The sequence below is a fragment of the Lissotriton helveticus genome, chromosome 7, assembly GCF_964261635.1.
Source record: "Lissotriton helveticus chromosome 7, aLisHel1.1, whole genome shotgun sequence".
Taxonomy (NCBI): domain Eukaryota; kingdom Metazoa; phylum Chordata; class Amphibia; order Caudata; family Salamandridae; genus Lissotriton; species Lissotriton helveticus.
Window position 1 is genome coordinate 32,527,939 of NC_136068.1, and position 19,558 is coordinate 32,547,496.

General features: G+C 48.6%; 1 protein-coding gene across 5 annotated transcripts in view; it reads left to right on the forward strand.

Annotated features, from left to right (window-relative positions):
* The window catches only part of LIPE (lipase E, hormone sensitive type), a 288,252-nt gene that overhangs the window by 261,040 nt on the left and 7,654 nt on the right, over window positions 1-19,558 (forward strand). For all 5 annotated transcript variants that reach the window (XM_078651309.1, XM_078651311.1, XM_078651310.1 and 2 more), the window contains 2 exons: window positions 1,768-1,917; window positions 6,007-6,464. In XM_078651309.1, coding sequence (XP_078507435.1) covers window positions 1,768-1,917; window positions 6,007-6,464 — 608 coding nt within the window. The remainder of the gene's footprint in view (window positions 1-1,767; window positions 1,918-6,006; window positions 6,465-19,558) is intronic.

Consider the following 19,558-nt stretch of genomic DNA (forward strand, 5'->3'; position numbering starts at 1 on the left):
ACTGCACATCATGCCACATAATTCCACTAAAAAGAACCTCTCCACACAATTCCACAACTAACAATTCCAATTCAAACTACATAATTCCATTCCACACTACATGCATCCACTCCACTCCAAACCAAAACACATGGATAAAAGACATTGCCATCTACACCGCCATTAGCTCTAACTCTCACAAATGCGAGACCTATTGCATTGCAAATGCTTGTTTTAAAAGATGTTGTGATTATGATAGTTGAAAGAGAGGCCACCAGAAATGCTAATGCTTCTTAATGTTAAGAGCTAGGCTACAGCAATATCGGCGACTTCTTTTATTTTTTGCTCCAACATAGAGTGTAACAAACCTAGACAGTCAGACACCATTACAAGCATTTTATAAATCAGGGTTAGATTAAGCCCAACTTCTCTTGGTATAAATTTCGTTTGTGCTGAATTTAACAGGATAACGTTTAGATGCTATATGGAAATTGGCTAAATTTTAACCAACGTGAGACTATAAAAGTTTAATGTTTACTTTTAGCAAACACCCACGTCTCTTCTCCCTCCACACCAAACTGCAATATTTCCAAATCATTTGGGAATGGTTCGCAAACCAAGCTGAAACTGTTTTGGAAAGTATTGTCTGCCCGTGAATAAGCCAAGAATGTTTAAATCTAACTAAAATGTGAAGCATAAATTATATTTTGAGAATTAAATTTTCCAGTTACCTGGAAACATCATATGTTTCTGCTGTTGCTGTAGCAACTCTAACCTGTACGTTTTGCTTGGCTGTCTGTCTCATAGAGAAGCAATTGGAAGATTAATATTTTGCCAATTTGTCTATTAGTTTGCAAGTTGGAATAATGAACATAGTCTGTGTGTCCACTTTGTGGAAGATTTCCCCTCGGAATGCTGGCTGGTTGCTAAATAAGTTATTCTCTTTGATTTAGATATTTTACAAATTGTTCTCACATACATTTACGATAATACAAATATTTGCATTCTACACTGCCATACACAGAGTGCTTCTCCTCTGCGTTGTATTTTGATGTTTGAAGGTATGCTATACACTGGCCTAGACACAGCCCCCTCAGGGTCTTAAAATCCATTCCAACAGGGCCAACGCATCTATGATTGCACTGGCAGGAGAAATGGCCTTCCTCCACATCTGCCAGGCAGCAAAATGGACAACTGTACATACATTTACAAAGCATTAGTGCCTTGACAGCCGGATCTAACTGGAAGGACACTTCACCTGCTTGGCTTTCAGACATTTTGATCTGAGCCCACTCCACAGACCCTCCACGTCTAAGAGGTGTTAGTAGTGTTCATCGAACGAACAAGTAATATACTTTCAGTAAAACTCTTTCCACTGGATGCTCTAACCAACCGAAGATTCCTCACTCTCCTCCCACCTCCTTATTCTATAGAGCGGTCTCTGTTATCTAAAGAGGCCCTAAGTTATCAAACAGTACACTGTCGCCAACAATTGCTTTTCACTCTGTGTCTGAGGGTACTCAAAGGGAAAAGACAAGAAGCTGGCATCAGCGTACAGGGATGGCTCTTATATGTGCCACCTAAAGGCATGTGGGCACACAGGTGAAATTCTCCGGATCCAGTCTGGTACCTAGGGTACTCTAAAGGTGGGAAAGCTGCTGCTAGATAGAGTATCCACAAGAAAAAGCAGTACCAATGGGAAGCAACTTGTTCATTGCATGTAGTGTGAGAGCCTTCGATTACATGTCTGATAGCACTAAGCTTTGTTACTCCCTTTTTGCTGCCTAGGTACGGATCCCATACACTCCGATGATGCGAGCGAGGAGAAACTCAATACTGTGAGCCTCGTAAAGCGAGACACTGCGCTCTTTTTCAGAGATATTCGATCAAGTGCTTCTGCCTGGCTCAGCTCCTTCCTGGAGGGCGGGAAAGGTACAGGTAAGCCTTGGACTGCCATGCCAGCTCCTCTTTCTCATTTCTTGAATCTGTTGCATTCCATTCCCACCTCTGCACCTATCTCCCTTCCTTCCCTGTTTAGCTAGATCTCCCTACTTTGTTCCTGTGACTTCCTTGGGCTTCCGCCCTTCTCTTCTGACACCTCCATCCACCTCATCCATGACCCTTCCCCCTCCATGTTGCATTTCCTGTCTCAGCCTCAGTCTTGTCTCTGCAGCGGGCTCCCGTCTGTGGGAGTGCCTCAGGCGACCGTTGGCCCTTCTGATGTGTGTGCTGAGCATGGGAAGGTCTGGCCTCTCTAAACCACTGGCGTCTGGTAGGACCTCTCTCTGTCTGAGCTCTAACCCTGCATGGAAAGGTCCTGTTCAGCAACAGTCAGATAGAAAAACACGTGACCCCGCTGCCATATTGAATCTGGCAGCGCGAGACATTGATAAGGGTTAAATTACTGTACTTGACAAAATAATTGATCACTAGAAAATGCCAGTGGACTTGTGGCAACAGATATACCAGAACTTATGAGACCTGTTAAAGAATAGGTTTAACACAGAAAATAGACCAATTATGAATCTGTAGAATGACTTGCCTTCTCATTAAGAGAACTAGAAACTCAAATGTCAAGAATGATAACCTTAGGAGCTGGATAGAATGTCCCTATAAAGATAGCTGAAACATAAGAGCACTTACATTTTAGTAATATTTTGAAGGTAGCCAACTCTCAAGCTCTAATGCAGGATCCTTTGCAAAAGGATAAGAGACCTAAGATGGTCCACTGTTTGTGCATCCAAGATGTTGGACTGTGACGGCACTGGAGATGTTGGACTGTGAAGGCCCTGGAGATGTTGGACTGTGAAGGCCCTGGAGATGTTGGACGGTGAGGGCACTGGAGATGTTGGACGGTGAGGGCACTGGAGATGTTGGACTGTGAGGGCACTGGAGATGTTGGACTGTGAAGGCCCTGGAGATGTTGGACGGTGAGGGCACTGGAGATGCTGGACTGTGAAGTCCCTGGAGATGTTGGACGGTGAGGGCACTGGAGATGTTGGACTGTGAAGGCACTGGAGCTGTTGGACTGTGAAGGCACTGGAGATGTTGGACTGTGAAGGCACTGGAGATGTTGGACTGTGAGGGCACCGGAGATTTTGGACTGAGGACATTGGAGATTTTGGACTGTGAGGACACTGGAGATGTTGGACTGTGAGGGCACTGGAGATGTTGGACTGTGAGGGCACTGGAGATGTTGGACTGTGAGGGCACTGGAGATGTTGGACTGTGAGGGCACTGGAGATGTTGGACTGTGAGGGCCCTGGAGATGTTGGACTGTGAGGGCACTGGAGATGTTGGACTGTGAGGGCCCTGGAGATGTTGGACTGTGAGGGCACTGGAGATGTTGGACTGTGAGGGCACTGGAGATGTTGGACTGTGAGGGCCCTGGAGATGTTGGACTGTGAAGACACTGGAGATGTTGGACTGTGACGGCACTGGAGATGTTGGACTGTGAATGCACTGGAGATGTTGGACTGTGACGGCACTGGAGATGTTGGACTGTGTAGGCCCTGGAGATGTTGGACTGCGAAGGCCCTGGAGATGTTGGACTGTGAAGTCCCTGGAGATGTTGGACGGTGAGGGCACTGGAGATGTTGGACTGTGAAGGCACTGGAGCTGTTGGACTGTGAAGGCACTGGAGATGTTGGACTGTGAAGGCACTGGAGATGTTGGACTGTGAGGGCACTGGAGATTTTGGACTGAGGACATTGGAGATTTTGGACTGTGAGGACACTGGAGATGTTGGACTGTGAGGGCACTGGAGATGTTGGACTGTGAGGGCACTGGAGATGTTGGACTGTGAGGGCACTGGAGATGTTGGACTGTGAGGGCACTGGAGATGTTGGACTGTGAGGGCACTGGAGATGTTGGACTGTGAGGGCACTGGAGATGTTGGACTGTGAGGGCCCTGGAGATGTTGGACTGTGAGGACACTGGAGATGTTGTACTGTGAAGGCACTGGAGATGTTGGACTGTGAGGGCACAGGAGATGTTGTACTGCGAAGGCACTGGAGATGTTGGACTGTGAGGGCACTGGAGATGTTGGACTGTGAAGGCACTGGAGATGTTGGACTGTGAAGGCACTGGAGATGTTGGACTGTGAGGGCATTGGAGATGTTGTACTGTGAGGGCACTGGAGATGTTGGACTGTGAAGGCCCTGGAGATGTTGGACTGTGAAGGCACTGGAGATGTTGGACTGTGAAGGCACTGGAGGCACTGGAGATGTTGGACTGTGAAGGCACTGGAGATGTTGGACCGTGAGGGCACTGGAGATTTTGGACTGTGAGGACACTGGAGATGTTGGACTGTGAGGACACTGGAGATGTTGGACTGTGAGGGCACTGGAGATGTTGGACTGCGAGGGCACTGGAGATGTTGGACTGTGAGGGCACTGGAGATGTTGGACTGTGAGGGCACTGGAGATGTTGGACTGTGAGGGCCCTGGAGATGTTGGACTGTGAAGGCACTGGAGATGTTGGACTGTGAAGGCACTGGAGATGTTGGACTGTGAAGGCACTGGAGATGTTGGACTGTGAAGGCACTGGAGATTTTGGACTGTGAGGACACTGGAGATTTTGGACTGTGAAGGCAGTGGAGATGTTGGACTGTAAGGGCACTGGAGATGTTGGACTGTGGAGGCACTGGAGATGTTGGACTGTGAAGGCACTGGAGATGTTGGACTGTGACGGCACTGGAGATGTTGTACTGTGAGGGCACTGGAGATGTTGGACTGAGTTGGCACTTGAGATGTTGGACTGTGAGGGCACTGGAGATGTTGGACTGTGAGGGCACTGGAGATGTTGGACTGTGAGGGCACTGGAGATGGTGGACTGTGAGGGCACTGGAGATGGTGGACTGTGAGGGCACTGGAGATGGTGGACTGTGAGGGCACTGGAGATGGTGGACTGTGAGGGCACTGGAGATGGTGGACTGTGAGGGCACTGGAGATGGTGGACTGTGAGGGCACTGGAGATGGTGGACTGTGGGGCACTGGAGATGTTGGACTGTGAAGGCACTGGACATGTTGTACTGTGAGGGCACTGGACATGTTGGACTGTGAGGGCACTGGACATGTTGGACTGTGAGGGCACTGGAGATGGTGGACTGTGAGGTCACTGGAGATGGTGGACTGCATAGTGATTCAAGACTGCTGGCTGCGTCACAATTCAAGAAAATGTACTGTAGAGTTTTGAGATTACTGTCTCGGTAGTGATCCAAAATGGTGAAGTCTCCGTTGTGGTCCAAAATTAGGGCTTTTGATTTAGTAGTCGAAACTTGCAGACTCTTTGTGGCCAGTTATTAGGAATACCCAAGAATACCATAGTTTGTATATCACCAACAGACAGCTGGTGGCACAGTGATTCTAAGTGGCTTCAGGTTGATGGCATTTGGCTGAAAGTTTTGGTTTAGTCAAGTGTTTTTCTGCTGAGTTTGTTTGCTTCCTTCCCTTGTGATGTGAAGTTGCTTCCTCTGTCCATCTGGCTTACAGTGAGCTCTGGTGCATGATTGATCTCTGTGCACGTTCTTCCCTACCTGTCCTTGACTACCTACAATCCTGGTTGCACCACAGCACTGGCTGCCAGTGAGGGCATTCCTTCCACAGCCTTTCTCTTTTGTAGAATGCAACCCCTCCTCTGCTGTACCCCGTTCCCTCTGTGAAGCAATTGTTTTCAAGTGGAGCCAACCTTTATCTGTGATTGTGGGGCAAATGTTGCATGTACATGATCTCAGCATTCAGACAGATGAAGATGTAGGTGCAGATGTGGTAATGGGGAGGTAGTGGGTCTTCCTCCTCAAGAGTCATAGGGCGTTAATTAAAAAGCACAATATTCTTGAGGTTGTGGCCAGTGGTGATACCTCACTGTCACCACTTTGCCCTGGGTACTAGAATCTCCCTCTTGTAAAATTCCTGGAAATGTGGTAATATCTAGGAGCTTTCTGCTTTGAATCTGTGTTTTTTCTCTCCCCTCTTGAATTGACCTTCAATCTCTTTCTCCTTTTTCTTCGTCCCTTCGCCCATGCAGCAGACACAGTGAGAAAAAGCGTATCCGAAGCAGCCTTTAACGACGACTCCTTCCTGCGCACCAAAGGATCCCTGAAGAGCAAAACTTACCAGGACCTGAGCTCTCACGCCAGCACAACAAGAAGTTCAGCTCAGAGTGGTGCTGAGAAGGCAGAGGCTGGACACCTACTAAATTCTGCGACAGGGGGTCCTAGCAAGCAGGGGCCTTCGACCAAATCAGGGCACAAAGATGTCAGCTTCTTCCTGAACGAGGAGACGGAGACTGAGGCCTTTCCATCCACAGAGAGCTTTGAGGACACAGGAGCCTTGGACTTTCCGGAGGGCTTCCAACCCCTGCGTTCCACCAATGGAATAGCTACCATGACACTGCAGACATCGCCTATTGTCAAGAACCCCTTCATGTCGCCACTGCTCGCCCCTGACTCCATGCTACGTGGATTACCTCCCATCCATATCGTGGTAAGTGCCTCGATCAATCAATCAGAACATTTGTAGAGCGCACTACTTACCCGTGAGGGTCTCAAGGTGCTGGGGGAGGGAGGGGGGTGCTGCTACTGCTCGAATAGCCAGGTCTTGAGGAGTTTTCTGAAGGTTAGCAGGTCTTGAGTAAGACGGCGGTGGATGGGGAGGGTGTTCCAGGTCTTGGCGGCGAGGTGGGAGAACGATGCGGGGGACTGTGGCAAGGGCGAGGTCGGCGGAGCGGAGTTTGCAATTGGGGGTGTAGAAGCTGAGTCGTCTGAGGTATGTTGGACTGGTGTTGTGGAGTGCCTTGTGTGCGTGGGTGAAGAGCTTGAAAGTGACACAGACAAGTACAGATTGGGCAGCAGATAGAAACCACTGGCCTCTCCAGCCTGCACATTCCCAGGGTCTCTCCAGCACTACACTCTTGCTAAGGATCCATGAAATCATACATTGTTTTTTGTCATGAAATTCACTTGCCGGCATCTTACATTGAAATTGAGCCTTCATATTCAAAAGTCATAAGAAATACAAACACCAGACTGAATTGAGGAGAAAATGTCACCTGCAGGACATTTTCCACTCAAAGCAGTCTCCTGTATGCCATAATTGAATGAACTTTCACTCCTGTGAAATCTGAAAAGAATGTATGATGATACAACGCGTGCTATTACCACGCAGTAGGTAACAACGCGGTTGTTACAACAACCGCGTTGTTGCCACGCATGGCTTTACATCGCAAGTCGTTTCTACGACTTGCACTTGATGGCGCGCTGGACTTCGGAATAGTATAAATTACTATTCATACACAAGTTAGTGCAACAGCAGGGAATGTGTTATATTTAAAACCCAACACATTCCCTGGTGTTGCACGCCACCTAGCGCAAGTCGTAGAAACGACTTGCGATGTAAAGCAATGCGTGGTAACAACAGCGTTGAAACTACTGTTTCCCATCTGAAAACTATGCAAAAAATATCAGCCATAAAAAAATCCACAGGGCTCTTGGTTTCCACTTTTACCCTCAGTTTTCTAAGTGATCATTTTTCCATATCTCTGGCCAGTCCATTACCTGCTTCATGGTGACACAGGTTAAGGGTTGGCCTATGCACATCCAAGGCCAGAGGAGGAGTCACAGAGACCCTGAGACTTGAAAGACTTCTTTGAAGAAAAACAACTGGCAACTGCCCAAACCCAACACTAGAAAAGAGGAGTATAGAGAACATGTGAATCTTCAGCACTACATGCAACTCACAGATGCGTATAGGGCAAGTAATATAATCCTTATAACATTACAGTCAAAAGAAATAAAGTACTTTAAGTTCTCAGATGAAATCAGAAATATGTCTTAATTATCCCAGATGAAAACAATCAAATTGGGTCAGAGGATGAAAAGTAAGTTAGCCGTTCAAAACGGATGAATGGTTAACTCAGTAAAAAGCAGCGGACACCTCAAATTGTTGAACCCATATTTGAAATGGTTTATATACCAAGTGCTAAAGAATTGTATATTCAGTCAGGAACAAAGCCAGACGCTGATGATAGGTTTCAGATTGCATGAGTCACAGTAGCTTTCAAGTTGTTCCCAACTAGTGTTGAGTGAAGAAAGGTCTGAGAAGTCTCTACATCAGACTCACAGGCACTGACCACTCACCAATTAAAGAGATCTTCTCACAACACAGTTGCTAGACACACCTCAAGACCTTCAATTCTGCAGGAAAGGATCCCCATGGGAAAGGCTGTCATCATGATCTATCCATTGAAGAACCCACCCAGCTTCTTCAAGGTGGTAAATACCTGTTCGAGGCATATGAGCTGCAGATTACACACTGTGCATAGATCGCCACCTAGTGTTGGGCCCGGATGTTTGCACTTGTTTTTGTCCTGAAAAGTTCTTTGGAAGTCACGAGATAGGTGACTCCTCCTTTGGACCACATTCCGCATGGGCATCGGCTCCATCCTCAGATTGTTTTTTTCTGCCATCAGGCTCGGATGTGTTTCCTGCGCTCCGGTTTGGAACCGAGTTTTCGTTCGGCGCGCAATCCCCCACCCGTTTCCGACGGTATTGTCTCAAACGCGTTTCCCATCTCCACGCGATCTCGATAACTTCGAAGTCTTCAATTCCAGTCGTTGACAAAGGCCTTCGGGCCTACCTAGACTTTATCTTCTGGCTCGTGGAAAGGACGCCATTTAAGAAGTGTCCTCGAAGTGGGCCGAAGTTTCCCCTTACCGATCTCCATGAGGTATGCAACCTTTGCCTCTCACCCGAGCACGAGGCCAGAGACTGTTCAGCTTGTGCCTCTATCCGCTCCAAGAAGACAATCCGGGATCGAAGAGCTCAAAGAACCATGGCTCTCTCGTCAGCTTCGATCCCCGACGACATCTTTGAAGAGGGCGTTGACGTGCCAGAACAGCAGCGGGCTGAAGAAGGCGCCAGCTACTCCAATGCCGACGACTCAGACATCGAGGACATCACTCCAGCTCAACGGGTCGTAAGTACACACGTCGGCCCGACCCTTCCTCGTCACCCTCCAAAAAGGCTTCGGTAACACCCTCGCCTTCTGGCCCGGGTGCACACCGAGAGACTGCTTCCCATGCCCCGCCTTCGTTGCTCGGCAAAGAAGCCTACTAAGCCTTCAGGCGGCTCGGGCTCAAGTCAGCCTACTCCCGGTGCCGATACTTTACTGACACCGGAAAAGAAGCCATCCTCCTCATCCACGCCGACCGCTGCTTCGACACCCAAGCACTCGGCGCCGAAGACTGGCACCGTCTCATCGGCACCAAAACCACACTGTGAGCCGAGCAAAAAACTGCCTACAAGCCCCGACTCCCATGCTTCGGAGCCGAAAAACCCCCCGGAACCGAAAAAACACATTCCGGCCAAGGACACTGCAAAAGGTCACGGTTCAAAGCCAAAAGACCCTAGAACAGCTACCGAGTCGGTGCCGAAAAAGCCTCCAGAACGGAGAACTTCGACACCGAAAAATCTTCCACAGAAGAGCTTTTTACACCAGATCCTACTGAAAAGACTCTTGTGATGGATCCTAAAACTGGACAACTGGTTCTTACTTCCAAGAAGAGACAACTAGAGGTGCCTGCAACTCCACCTCCTCCTAAGAAGAGAGACATTGCAACCTCTCCATTAAGGTTTCCTTCTCCACCTCCTTCCCCTCCTCCCCCTAGTCCTCCTCCACCTCCTCAACCACATCATTCTCCTACACCATCCCCTAATCCAGATGATAATGTAGATACAGACTCTGATGATACAGGTGGGCGTGCAGATGGTCCAGCAGGGACCAATAGTCCCCCTCAGTCACTTAATCCATGGGATGATTATAACACCCCTGATGTCCCTTACGTTCCTCAGGATGATGTATATCCCTCCAGGCCTTCCGCCCCAGAGGACACTATAGGTTTTAACCTACTTGTCCATAGGGCTGCCCAATACCATGAGGTTAACCTACACACTGACACTGTGGAGGAAGATTTCTTATTGGACACTTTTGACACCACACAAAGGTCCACTTCCAGTCTACCAATGCTTAAGGGGGTCATTAAGCATGCACCAGAGGTATTTAAAGATCCTGTCAGGGCTTGATTCCTCAACCCCCGCATTGAGAAAAAATACAAAGCTGCCCCTACAGATCCAGCCTATATTAGAGCCCCCGCACCACTGGACTCCCTTGTAGTCTCTAATGCACGAAAACGTGCCAATTCACAAACATCAGGTGAGGCCTCCCCACCAGATAAGGAGTCTAAACTCATTGACGCCTCTGGCAAACAAACGGCGTCACTGGCAGCAAACATATGGCGCATCGCCAATACTCAAGCAAGATACGATAGGGCACATTATGATGAGCTGGAATCCATAATGCAGCATCTACCAGTTAAATGCATAAATAGGGCCAATGAACTCATACAGGAAGGTAAAACTATCACCAATACCTCCATCCATTGTGCCCTAGATACTGCTTCAAGGGCAATTAACACCAGCGTCCTTTTGCGTGTGCATGCCTGGCTACGTATCTCAGGTTTCAAACCTGAAGTCCAAAATTCCATCCTCAACCAGCCATTTGATGAGAAACACCTATTTGGCCCTAATGTCGATGTATCTTTAGAGAAGATAAAAAAAGATACCGACACAGCTAAATCTATGGGAGCCTTGCAGTCGCAAGCTCCCAGACGTTCCTTTCGTGGCTCATCGTACAGAGGCAACACAAGAGGCTACGCCTCCGATAGCCCCTCCCCTTCTTATAAGACCCCTAGCCAATCCACCTTCACTAGGGGCTACCAAAGAGGGGGTTACAGGGGTAACAATAGCAAAGGCAGAGGCAAAACTAACAACCCCCCACTCTGCCTCTACCCCTACCCAATGACTTTCCTCCACTTCCCCCCCAACATTCCACTCCAGTGGGAGGAAGACTACAACAATTCCTTCCTGTCTGGACCAACATCACATCAGACAGGTGGGTGCGACAATTTTTTCAATCAGGTTACTGTCTAGAACTAACATCTACCCCCCAAACATTCCACCCAAACAATGTCCAATGTCACAAGCGCATCTATCACTGCTAAAGCAAGAAGTCATATCCCAACTAGAAAAAAGTGCAATAGAACCAGTTCCTCTGCACCAACAAAACAAGGGAGTTTACTATACTTTCTGATCCCAAAGAAGGACGGCTCTCTAAGGCCTATTCTAGACCTCAGACCCCTAAACATATACATACAGTCAGAGCATTTTCACATGGTCACACTCTAACAAGTCCTTCCTCTTCTTTTACAAAAAGGCTTCTTTGCTACTCTAGATCTCAAGGACGCATACTTCCACATTCCCATTCACAAGGCTCACAGGAAGTATCTCCGATTTGTAATGGACGGTCAGCACTATCAATTCAAAGTACTCCCATTCGGAGTCACAACAGCACCAAGAGTATTCACCAAGTGCCTAGCAGTAGTGGCAGCACACTTAAGAAGACAACACATCCACGTCTTCCCGTATCTAGATGACTGGCTCATAAAAGCCAGCTCCTACAACCAGTGTGTACAACACACTCATGCCACTATCCAACTGCTTCACGACTTGGGGTTCACAATAAACCACACCAAGTCCCATCTGCAGCTGTCCAAAATACAACAATACCTTGGTGTCACAATAAACACATCGCCAGCTCTAGCTTATCCTTCTCCCGTAAGGATAGCGAGCATGCAAGCTCTTCTCACGAAATTTCAGCCGCAACACTCCCTTCCAGCACGAGTGTTCATGCAGCTCATAGGCATGCAGCTCATAGGGATGATGGTCTCTTGCATTTTCATAGTGCCCCATGCAAGACTACAAATGCGTCCTCTCCAAGAGTGCTTAGCACGCCAATGGAACCAGGCTCAAGGTCAATTGACAGACCTAGTCTTGGTAGACGGTCAGACTCCTCGCTCTCTGCAGTGGTGGAACACCAAAAACCTTTCCAAAGGGCGGCCGTTCCTAGAGCCAGCTCCTCAGATAGTCTTGACAGCAGACGCATCGCTCTCCGCTGGGGAGCCCACCTACTGCAACACACCATGCAAGGCAGGTGGACACCACAACAAAGGTTACTCCATATCAACCACCTGGAGTTACTAGCCATATTCCTAGCATTAAAAGCATTCCAAAAGCAAATATCAAACAAGGCTGTGTTAGTCCACACAGACAACATGACAGCCATATATTACATATAGAAACAGGGCAACTCTCTCAGCTAGCACAGGACATATGGCAGTGGGCTATACCTCAAAACATATTCCTCTTAGCCCATCATGTTCCAGGAGTACAAAACACCATGGCAGATCTGTTAAGTCTTCAGACACAACAAATCCACGAGTGGGAACTTCATCCGCAAGTTCTTCAACCATTCTTTCAGAGGTGGGGACAACCTCAGATAGACCTCTTTGCCACCCACGAAAATGCCAAATGCCCAAGGTTCGCCGCCAGATACCCACACCCACTGTCCAGAGGCAATGCGATATGGATGAACTAGTCAGGCAGATTTGCATACGCTTTTCCACCTCTACCACTCATGCCACTAGTAGTATGCAAACTACAGCAGCATTCTCTAACCCTCATCCTAGTTGCTCCAACGTGGGCCAGGCAGCCGTGGTACACCACACTGCTACAACTGTCTGTAGTACCACACCAAAAACTATACCTATCTCCACGCATTTTAACCTAGAACCCTGGAGAGATCAGACACCCGGACCCAGCACTGCTCCACCTTGCGATCTGGCTCCTGAAATCCTAGAATTCGGATATCTCAACTTTCCTCCTGAATGCATGAACGTCATAAAAGAAGCTAGACGTCCAACCACTATGCAGCTAAGTGGAAACGCTTTGTAATATATTGTCACAACAACAATATTAATCCCCTAGATGTGTCTATTCAACACATCATTGGATACTTATTACACCTCCAAAGATGTTACTTAGCCTACACATCTTTTAGACTGCATCTTGCTGCCATAGCAGCATATCTACAAAATAGACAGCATCTATCTCTGTTCAGAGTGCCTGCCATTAAAGCCTTTATGGAAGGCCTCAAGAGAATAATTCCTCCCAGAGTACCACCTTCACCAGTGTGGAATTTAAACATTGTTCTCACACGGCTACTGGGACCTCCCTTCGAACCTTTACATAAATGTGAACTACAATTTTTAACATGGAAAGTTGCATTCCTACTAGCTATTACTTCTCTACGGAGAGTTAGTGAACTACAAGCACTAACCATTCAAGAACCTTTCCTGCAAATGCACCATAATAAGGTCATTCTCCGTACTAATCTTAAATTCCTTCCCAAAGTCATTTCTCCTTTCCACCTCAATCAATCTGTGGAACTGCCCGTTTTCTTCTCTCAGCCACAGACAGTAGCAGAAAGAGCTCTTTATACCCTAGATGTCAAAAGAGCGTTGCTATGCTACATTGAAAGAACACAACCTTTTCGTAAGACCAAACAACTTTTTGTGTCTTTCTCACCACCACACAAGGGCAACCCTATATCAAAATCTGGGATAGCTAGATGGATTGTCAAATGCATACAGATTTGCTACCACAAAGCTAAACGTACGTTATCTGTTCCTCCTAAAGCCCACTCTACAAGGAAAATAGGGGCTTCAATGGCATTTTTAGGGAACATTCCCTTAGATGACATCTGCAAAGCAGCTACATGGCTTACACCGCAGACATTCACAAAACACTATTGTGTAGATGTGCAAACCAAGCAACAAGCTAATGTGGGCCATGCTGTTCTCAAAACACTATTTCAAACTACTGCAACAGATACGGGTGGTCGCCGCTAAGAGTGGGTACTGCTATACAATCTATGCACAGTGTGTAATCTGCAGCTCATATGCCTCGAACAGAAAATGCTACTTACCAATATGCATCTGTTCTTGGCATGTAGAACTGAAGAGTTAAACACGTCCACCCGCCTCCCCGGCTACCTTTATCTGTTCCAGTATTATCTTAATTAGATACAGCTTACCTGGACATCCTTCCTTTTCTTGCAAAGCTCCATCATTTCCCTAATGGCGAAAAACAGTCTGAGAATGGAGCCGATGCCCATGCGCAATGTGGTCCAAAGGAGGAGTCGCCTATCTTGTGACTTCCAAAGAACTTTTCAGGACAAAAACAAGTGCAAACATCCGGGCCCAACACTAGGTGGCGATCTATGCACAGTGTGTAACTCTGCAGCTGCGTTGCCATTCGCCGTCAGGCAAGGCTGCGATCGGCTGGGTTCTGCAGTGATGTGCAGTCCTCCATAATGGTACTCGCCTTCTCGAGGACAAAGGTGATTCTGCCCTCAAGCTTTTTAAGGAGAGCTGGGCTACTGTTCACTCTCTGGGTCACTCTGCCTGACCTCACCAGCCGGGGTCCCCTCACACCTTTTGCAGCTCTGACCGAGGCGTCCCATCCTACCAACCTGTCCAGCCCCCAGCTGAAACCCAGCAGTTTGGTGGAAGAGGCCGTGGAGCCCATCACCCCATGGCCAAGGTCAGCATGCCGCTCAGCCTACCGCTCCCTGTAGCCCCACCTCCAAACCTTTTTAGCTTGCCCTTACAGGGATACAACCACCCAGTGGAAGCCAGATTCCACCTATTCTTACCGAGCTGGCAAACAATCACATCGGACAAGTGGTTACTGCAGATTGTTAGCAAGGGCTACTCTTTACCCTTCCTCTCTTCTCTGTCACACCTTCCTCCGTAACCTCTGCAACTGATGGAGGATCATCACTCTATTTTGTATCAGGAAGGGCAAACCCTTTGCCAAAGGGGTTTTCAAGAAGTAGCCGGTGCCAGAAGTAGGAAGTGGTTGTTATTTCCACTACTTTCTGGTGCCTTAAAAGGATGGTCTACTGCCTGTCTAGACAGTGACGTCTCAATGCCTTCCTTCAAAAGGAGAAGTTCTCACTGTCCCAGTTCTTGGCGGACCCCAATCCTGGATACTGGATGGGATGTTGGACCCGTAGGATGCCTTTTTCCATACCCCGTACTGCCGGCCCATCGGCGCTACTGGTGTTCGTGTTGGGACAAGAGTATTTTCAGCTCACTGTACTCTCCAGGACATTGAGGCTATGACTCAGTCTTGGATTTCAATGAGGTCGACTCTGAGGCTCCTAAAATGGATGGCCTGCATCCTCCTGGTCTAGCACGCCAGGTGTCATGAGCAGGCACTGCAGTGGGATCTGAAGTCCATGTGGGCCCAACATCTAGGGGCCTCTCCCACCACATTCAGATTTCGGTGAAGACTGCAAAAGAGCTGCAGCGGTGGTTGCTGGACGGCGATTGGGTCAGCGGCAAACCACTCTCCCTTCCCCATCCAGAACTGATGCTGCAACTGCTTCGCTTTTGGGTTGGGGCGGCCATCTGTGAGAAGTAGAGGTCAGAGGTCTCTGATCTATAGTGAGGCCCTAGCCCAACATCAACCTTCTGGAGCTGAGGGCCAGCCACGTGGTATTGAAAGCCTTCCTTCCGTCCATCAAGGGGAGGCTGGTACATCTGCTCATAGACAACACCATTGCCATATGCCCGTGCAAAAAACAGGGTGGGTGAGGTCATAGTCCCTGGGCCAGGAAGCCTTGCGTCTCTGGAAATGGCTGGACCACCAAGGAGTTTGTCTGGTGGCAAACCACCTGGCAGCATCCCTAAACGCCAAGGCAGACAAGCTCAGTCATCGATGCCTAGCAGATCACAAATGGCAGTTGCATCCGGAGGTGGCGCAAGGTCTCTTCTGACCCACCACAGAGTATGTGGAGAGTCAGCACTTCTGTGTGTTCGAGTTTCCAAGGCGTCTCGCTCGGAGACTCGTTGTACCTCAATTGGAAATCGGGACTCCTGTGTGCTTTTCTGCCTATACCACTCCTGCCCCAAGTTCTGAAAAAGATCAGGACAGACCGGGCCCAAGTCCTGCTTGTGGCTCCTTATAGGGCCCAGAGAGTGTGGTATCCAGATCTCGTGGGATTGAGCATCTGTCCTCTGATCAGGCTGTCTCTCCGAAAGAACTAACTGTTGAAGCAGCAGTGTAGGTTTGTACACCCATGCCTTCATACTATCCAAATTCGTGCTCGGCGATTGAGTGGCAATAGCTGAACACCTTCCTCCAGAGGTGGTTGAGATCACCTTGGCAGCCAGGCGTCCCCAATGAAAGCTATATATGCCTGTCGTTGGGACTCATTTTTGGTTTGGTGCAGCACACGCCAGATTGACACCCTCCAGGCCAAGTTATCTGATGTTCTGTTATTTGTTCTGTCTTTTGCCCGGCAAGGCCTTAGTATGAGCACAGTTAAGGGATATCTTTTGGCCCTTTTAGCCTTCTTATAGTTGCCAGGTCAGTGCTCATTGTTTGTCACCAATTTTGATGCAGTTTTCGAAAGAGCTGCGTAGGAAGGTAGGAGCCTTGTAGCATGGTTACCCCAAATGTTTGCCTGGTGTCAGTGTATTTCTGACTTGGTCTAACTGGTTTCCTGCTTCTCAGAACCCCAGTCATTGTGCTCTCTCCCTAAATTGACCATGGAAAGTATGTTGGTACACCCCCAATTGGCTACTGGTGTCCCCTTTTAAGTCCGTAGTATATGGTAATAGGGTACTAAGGGCATAGGTACACCAGGGTCTCCCATGGGCTGCAGCATGTAATGTGCTACCCATCGTGGTCCAGTTAAACTGTGACTACAGGCTTGCCAGTGCATCCCGTGTGAGTTGGTGCGTGCACCTCCCACCACAGATATGTTTCCTTATATCTGAGGTCACTGCACTTTTAGACCTATAAGTCAGCCCTATGGCAGGCCCTTCAGTCCTGAGGGCAGGGTACTTGCTTATAAGTGTGAGGGGGCCCTTGCATAAACAGGACACCAACCCCGGAGCCGATTCTCCAGGCTTTGTAAGTGCCGTCAGCCATTTTAATTCATATAGTGGACATATGACTGGGTTCAGTGCAGCCACTTTATAGTTAGACATCTGGCCTGTTTGGTATCAAACATGTTGCAATCATACCCCAACACCGATTCCAGTGTAGGAAGTATGATCCCATATATTGGGGGCCCCCCTTGGGTACCCCCCTTTACTCCAGGTAACAGCCTTTCAGCGTCTGCCAGCAGGCTTGTGCTGCTGCCGACCACAGACACGATTCTGCCCTCCTACTGCTGATCCAAGATCCAACAGAGGAAGGTAGAACAATAGGTTTCCAGTCACAGGCATGTGTGACCACCTCCTAAACAGGACTTTGTGTATTGGGCTGATGTGGGAGCGCTTGCCAGCACCAACAGACTGCTTTGAAGGGCACATTTGGTGCCCTCCTTGCATGCTCCAGTTTGAGCCAGTTCAGGGAGTCCTTGGTTCCCGCTTTGGCGGGAAACTGGAAAAAGGACATGAGAGTATCCTCCCCTCTGTTCAGTCCCTCCTCTGGGAGGGACCCCCGAGTTGTTCCAACCCTTTCCTTGGAGTATTTAAGGGCTTACCTGGTGGTGGGTCCTTAGATTCATCGTGGGACAAGACTCAAGCCTGAAACTATGTCACTATTCGACCGTTTGTACACTTGGACTTCGGCTGGAACTGAGACTGCCTCAAGGAAGACTCCTGCTGCTCCTGGTCTCGCTGTTCAAGTCTTCTTCGTCGTCTGTGTCTGTGCTTCTTCCAGTTTCTTCAACAGACCCGTGGGATCAAGGAAACCTGAAGAAATCTCCCTTTGAGTGAAGGAGTCCCTCCCCTGCATCTGCCGGCACCGCAACGAAGCTGACCAGTCTGCTGCTCCTGTCGTCCTACAGACATCCCAAGGCTCAGCAACACAGATGGTAGTTCTGCAACTCACTCGAGACCTGACCTGCCCTCTCTGCAATTTCGAGGCCAGTATCCCTTGTCGGAACTGCTCACACAGAACCCCTGTGCACCGCATTAACTTGTTGTTGCCAAGGCCTGTTTACTCTGCACTCCAGGTATCTTTGGGCTACAAGAAGCTCCAGCATCCAGCATCTCTTACCTCCAAGATCAATGTCCTCACAGCATCCTCCGCACCATGGATCTTCATCTTTAGTGAGTTTGCGACTCGTGTGCCTTCGGTCTGTGGGTCCACTTGAAGGTCTTCTACTGCTTCAGTGGGTTCCCCAGCTTGCTCGATGCCTGCTCTGACTCTCCTGCTGTTGGTGATTCCCTTGGACCTTGCTGGTCCCAGCGTTGTTCCTTCTTTGCTTTCCACACCTGTTGCAGCTACCATGGCTTGTTAGTGCTCCCACCGGACACAGTCATCCAACATGGGTCATGGTCTTCCTCAGTGCCGCCTGGTCCTCAGAGCTGCAGCAACAAGGTCACTGTCAACTCTTCAGAACCTTCTGACATCGGTGGGCATTGTGTCTTCGTGCCTCCTAGTCACTTCCAAGTGGCAGACTCTGTCCCCTCTGTTTGCAGGTTCTCCACTTCCAGAATCTACCCTTGGATTCCACCAGACTTCTTCACCTTCTTCTGCCTAACACTCCTTCAAGAGAAGCCTGAAAGCTGCTCTCCAAAGCTACTACATTGAGAGCTTTTATGGTTATCAAAGACCACTGAAATCACCATAAGGGTTGCCGGGATTAGTGCAGGGTGCACCACTTGAAAAAGTGTGCACAGTATACTAAGCCAGGCTCCTACATATATCCCCCCCTCCCTTTGTCATGCCTCAGTGGGACCTAAGTCTAGTCCTGACTTATGTGATGTGCACTCCGTACACACTGCTTCACAGCTGTCCCTGCCCTTTTAACCTGTTGCCAGACCTAGTTGTCCTTGTTTTGGTCGCCTTTTGTGATGTGGTTCATCAAAGGTTTGTCACACATGCTCCCTCCCAAACAGTTTGTGATACCACAGAGGGATCCTAATTTAGTCCTCGTGTTTCTCATGTGCACCCCCTTTCAAGCCAATGCACAGCTGCATGTAGTGTCTTCTAACTCTCAAAATATTTTTCCTGATTGTGATCAATTTAGCTTGTCCCTTTCCTTGAGCTCCAGGCTCTGTCGGTGCATCCACCCTACCAACCTTTTTTCACACAAATTGATATTGATGACATGGCCGGCCTTTTTGCTTAAAGTTGTGATACCTTTTTGGGCAATCCATCACCCTCAGCGCTCTTTGCACTGGCTCACACCTCGAAAGAGAACGAGAGACTCCATCAGCTGGATCCCATAGGAGTGTTACACTTTTACATTCATCACACCAACGCTAGGGGTGTATGATAAGCTTTTTGTGGTCTTCTCTGTGGCAAAGAAAGGAAAGACCATAAGGACGCAGTCGAGGAGGATAGTCTTCTGCATTAAGATCTGCTACACATTGGCCAAGAAGCCTCCTGTAGGACTGAGCTTCCTTCTCCAGGGTCACGGCGACTACCACCATGTTGGCACGTAGAGTTCCTGCTCTTAACATATGTGTGGTGGCAACAACAGGCATTTGTGTTCGCATTCACAAAGTGCTACTGCTTTGACAGCCATTTTGCCCATACAGTCTTACAGGACTTTTTGGTCTCGGCTCATTCCTCAGACCTTCCACCTTGAGGAGCAGCGACTTTGGTATCTCTTATAAAGGTGAAGAGTCTACAGTGAGGATTTCCATCATAAGA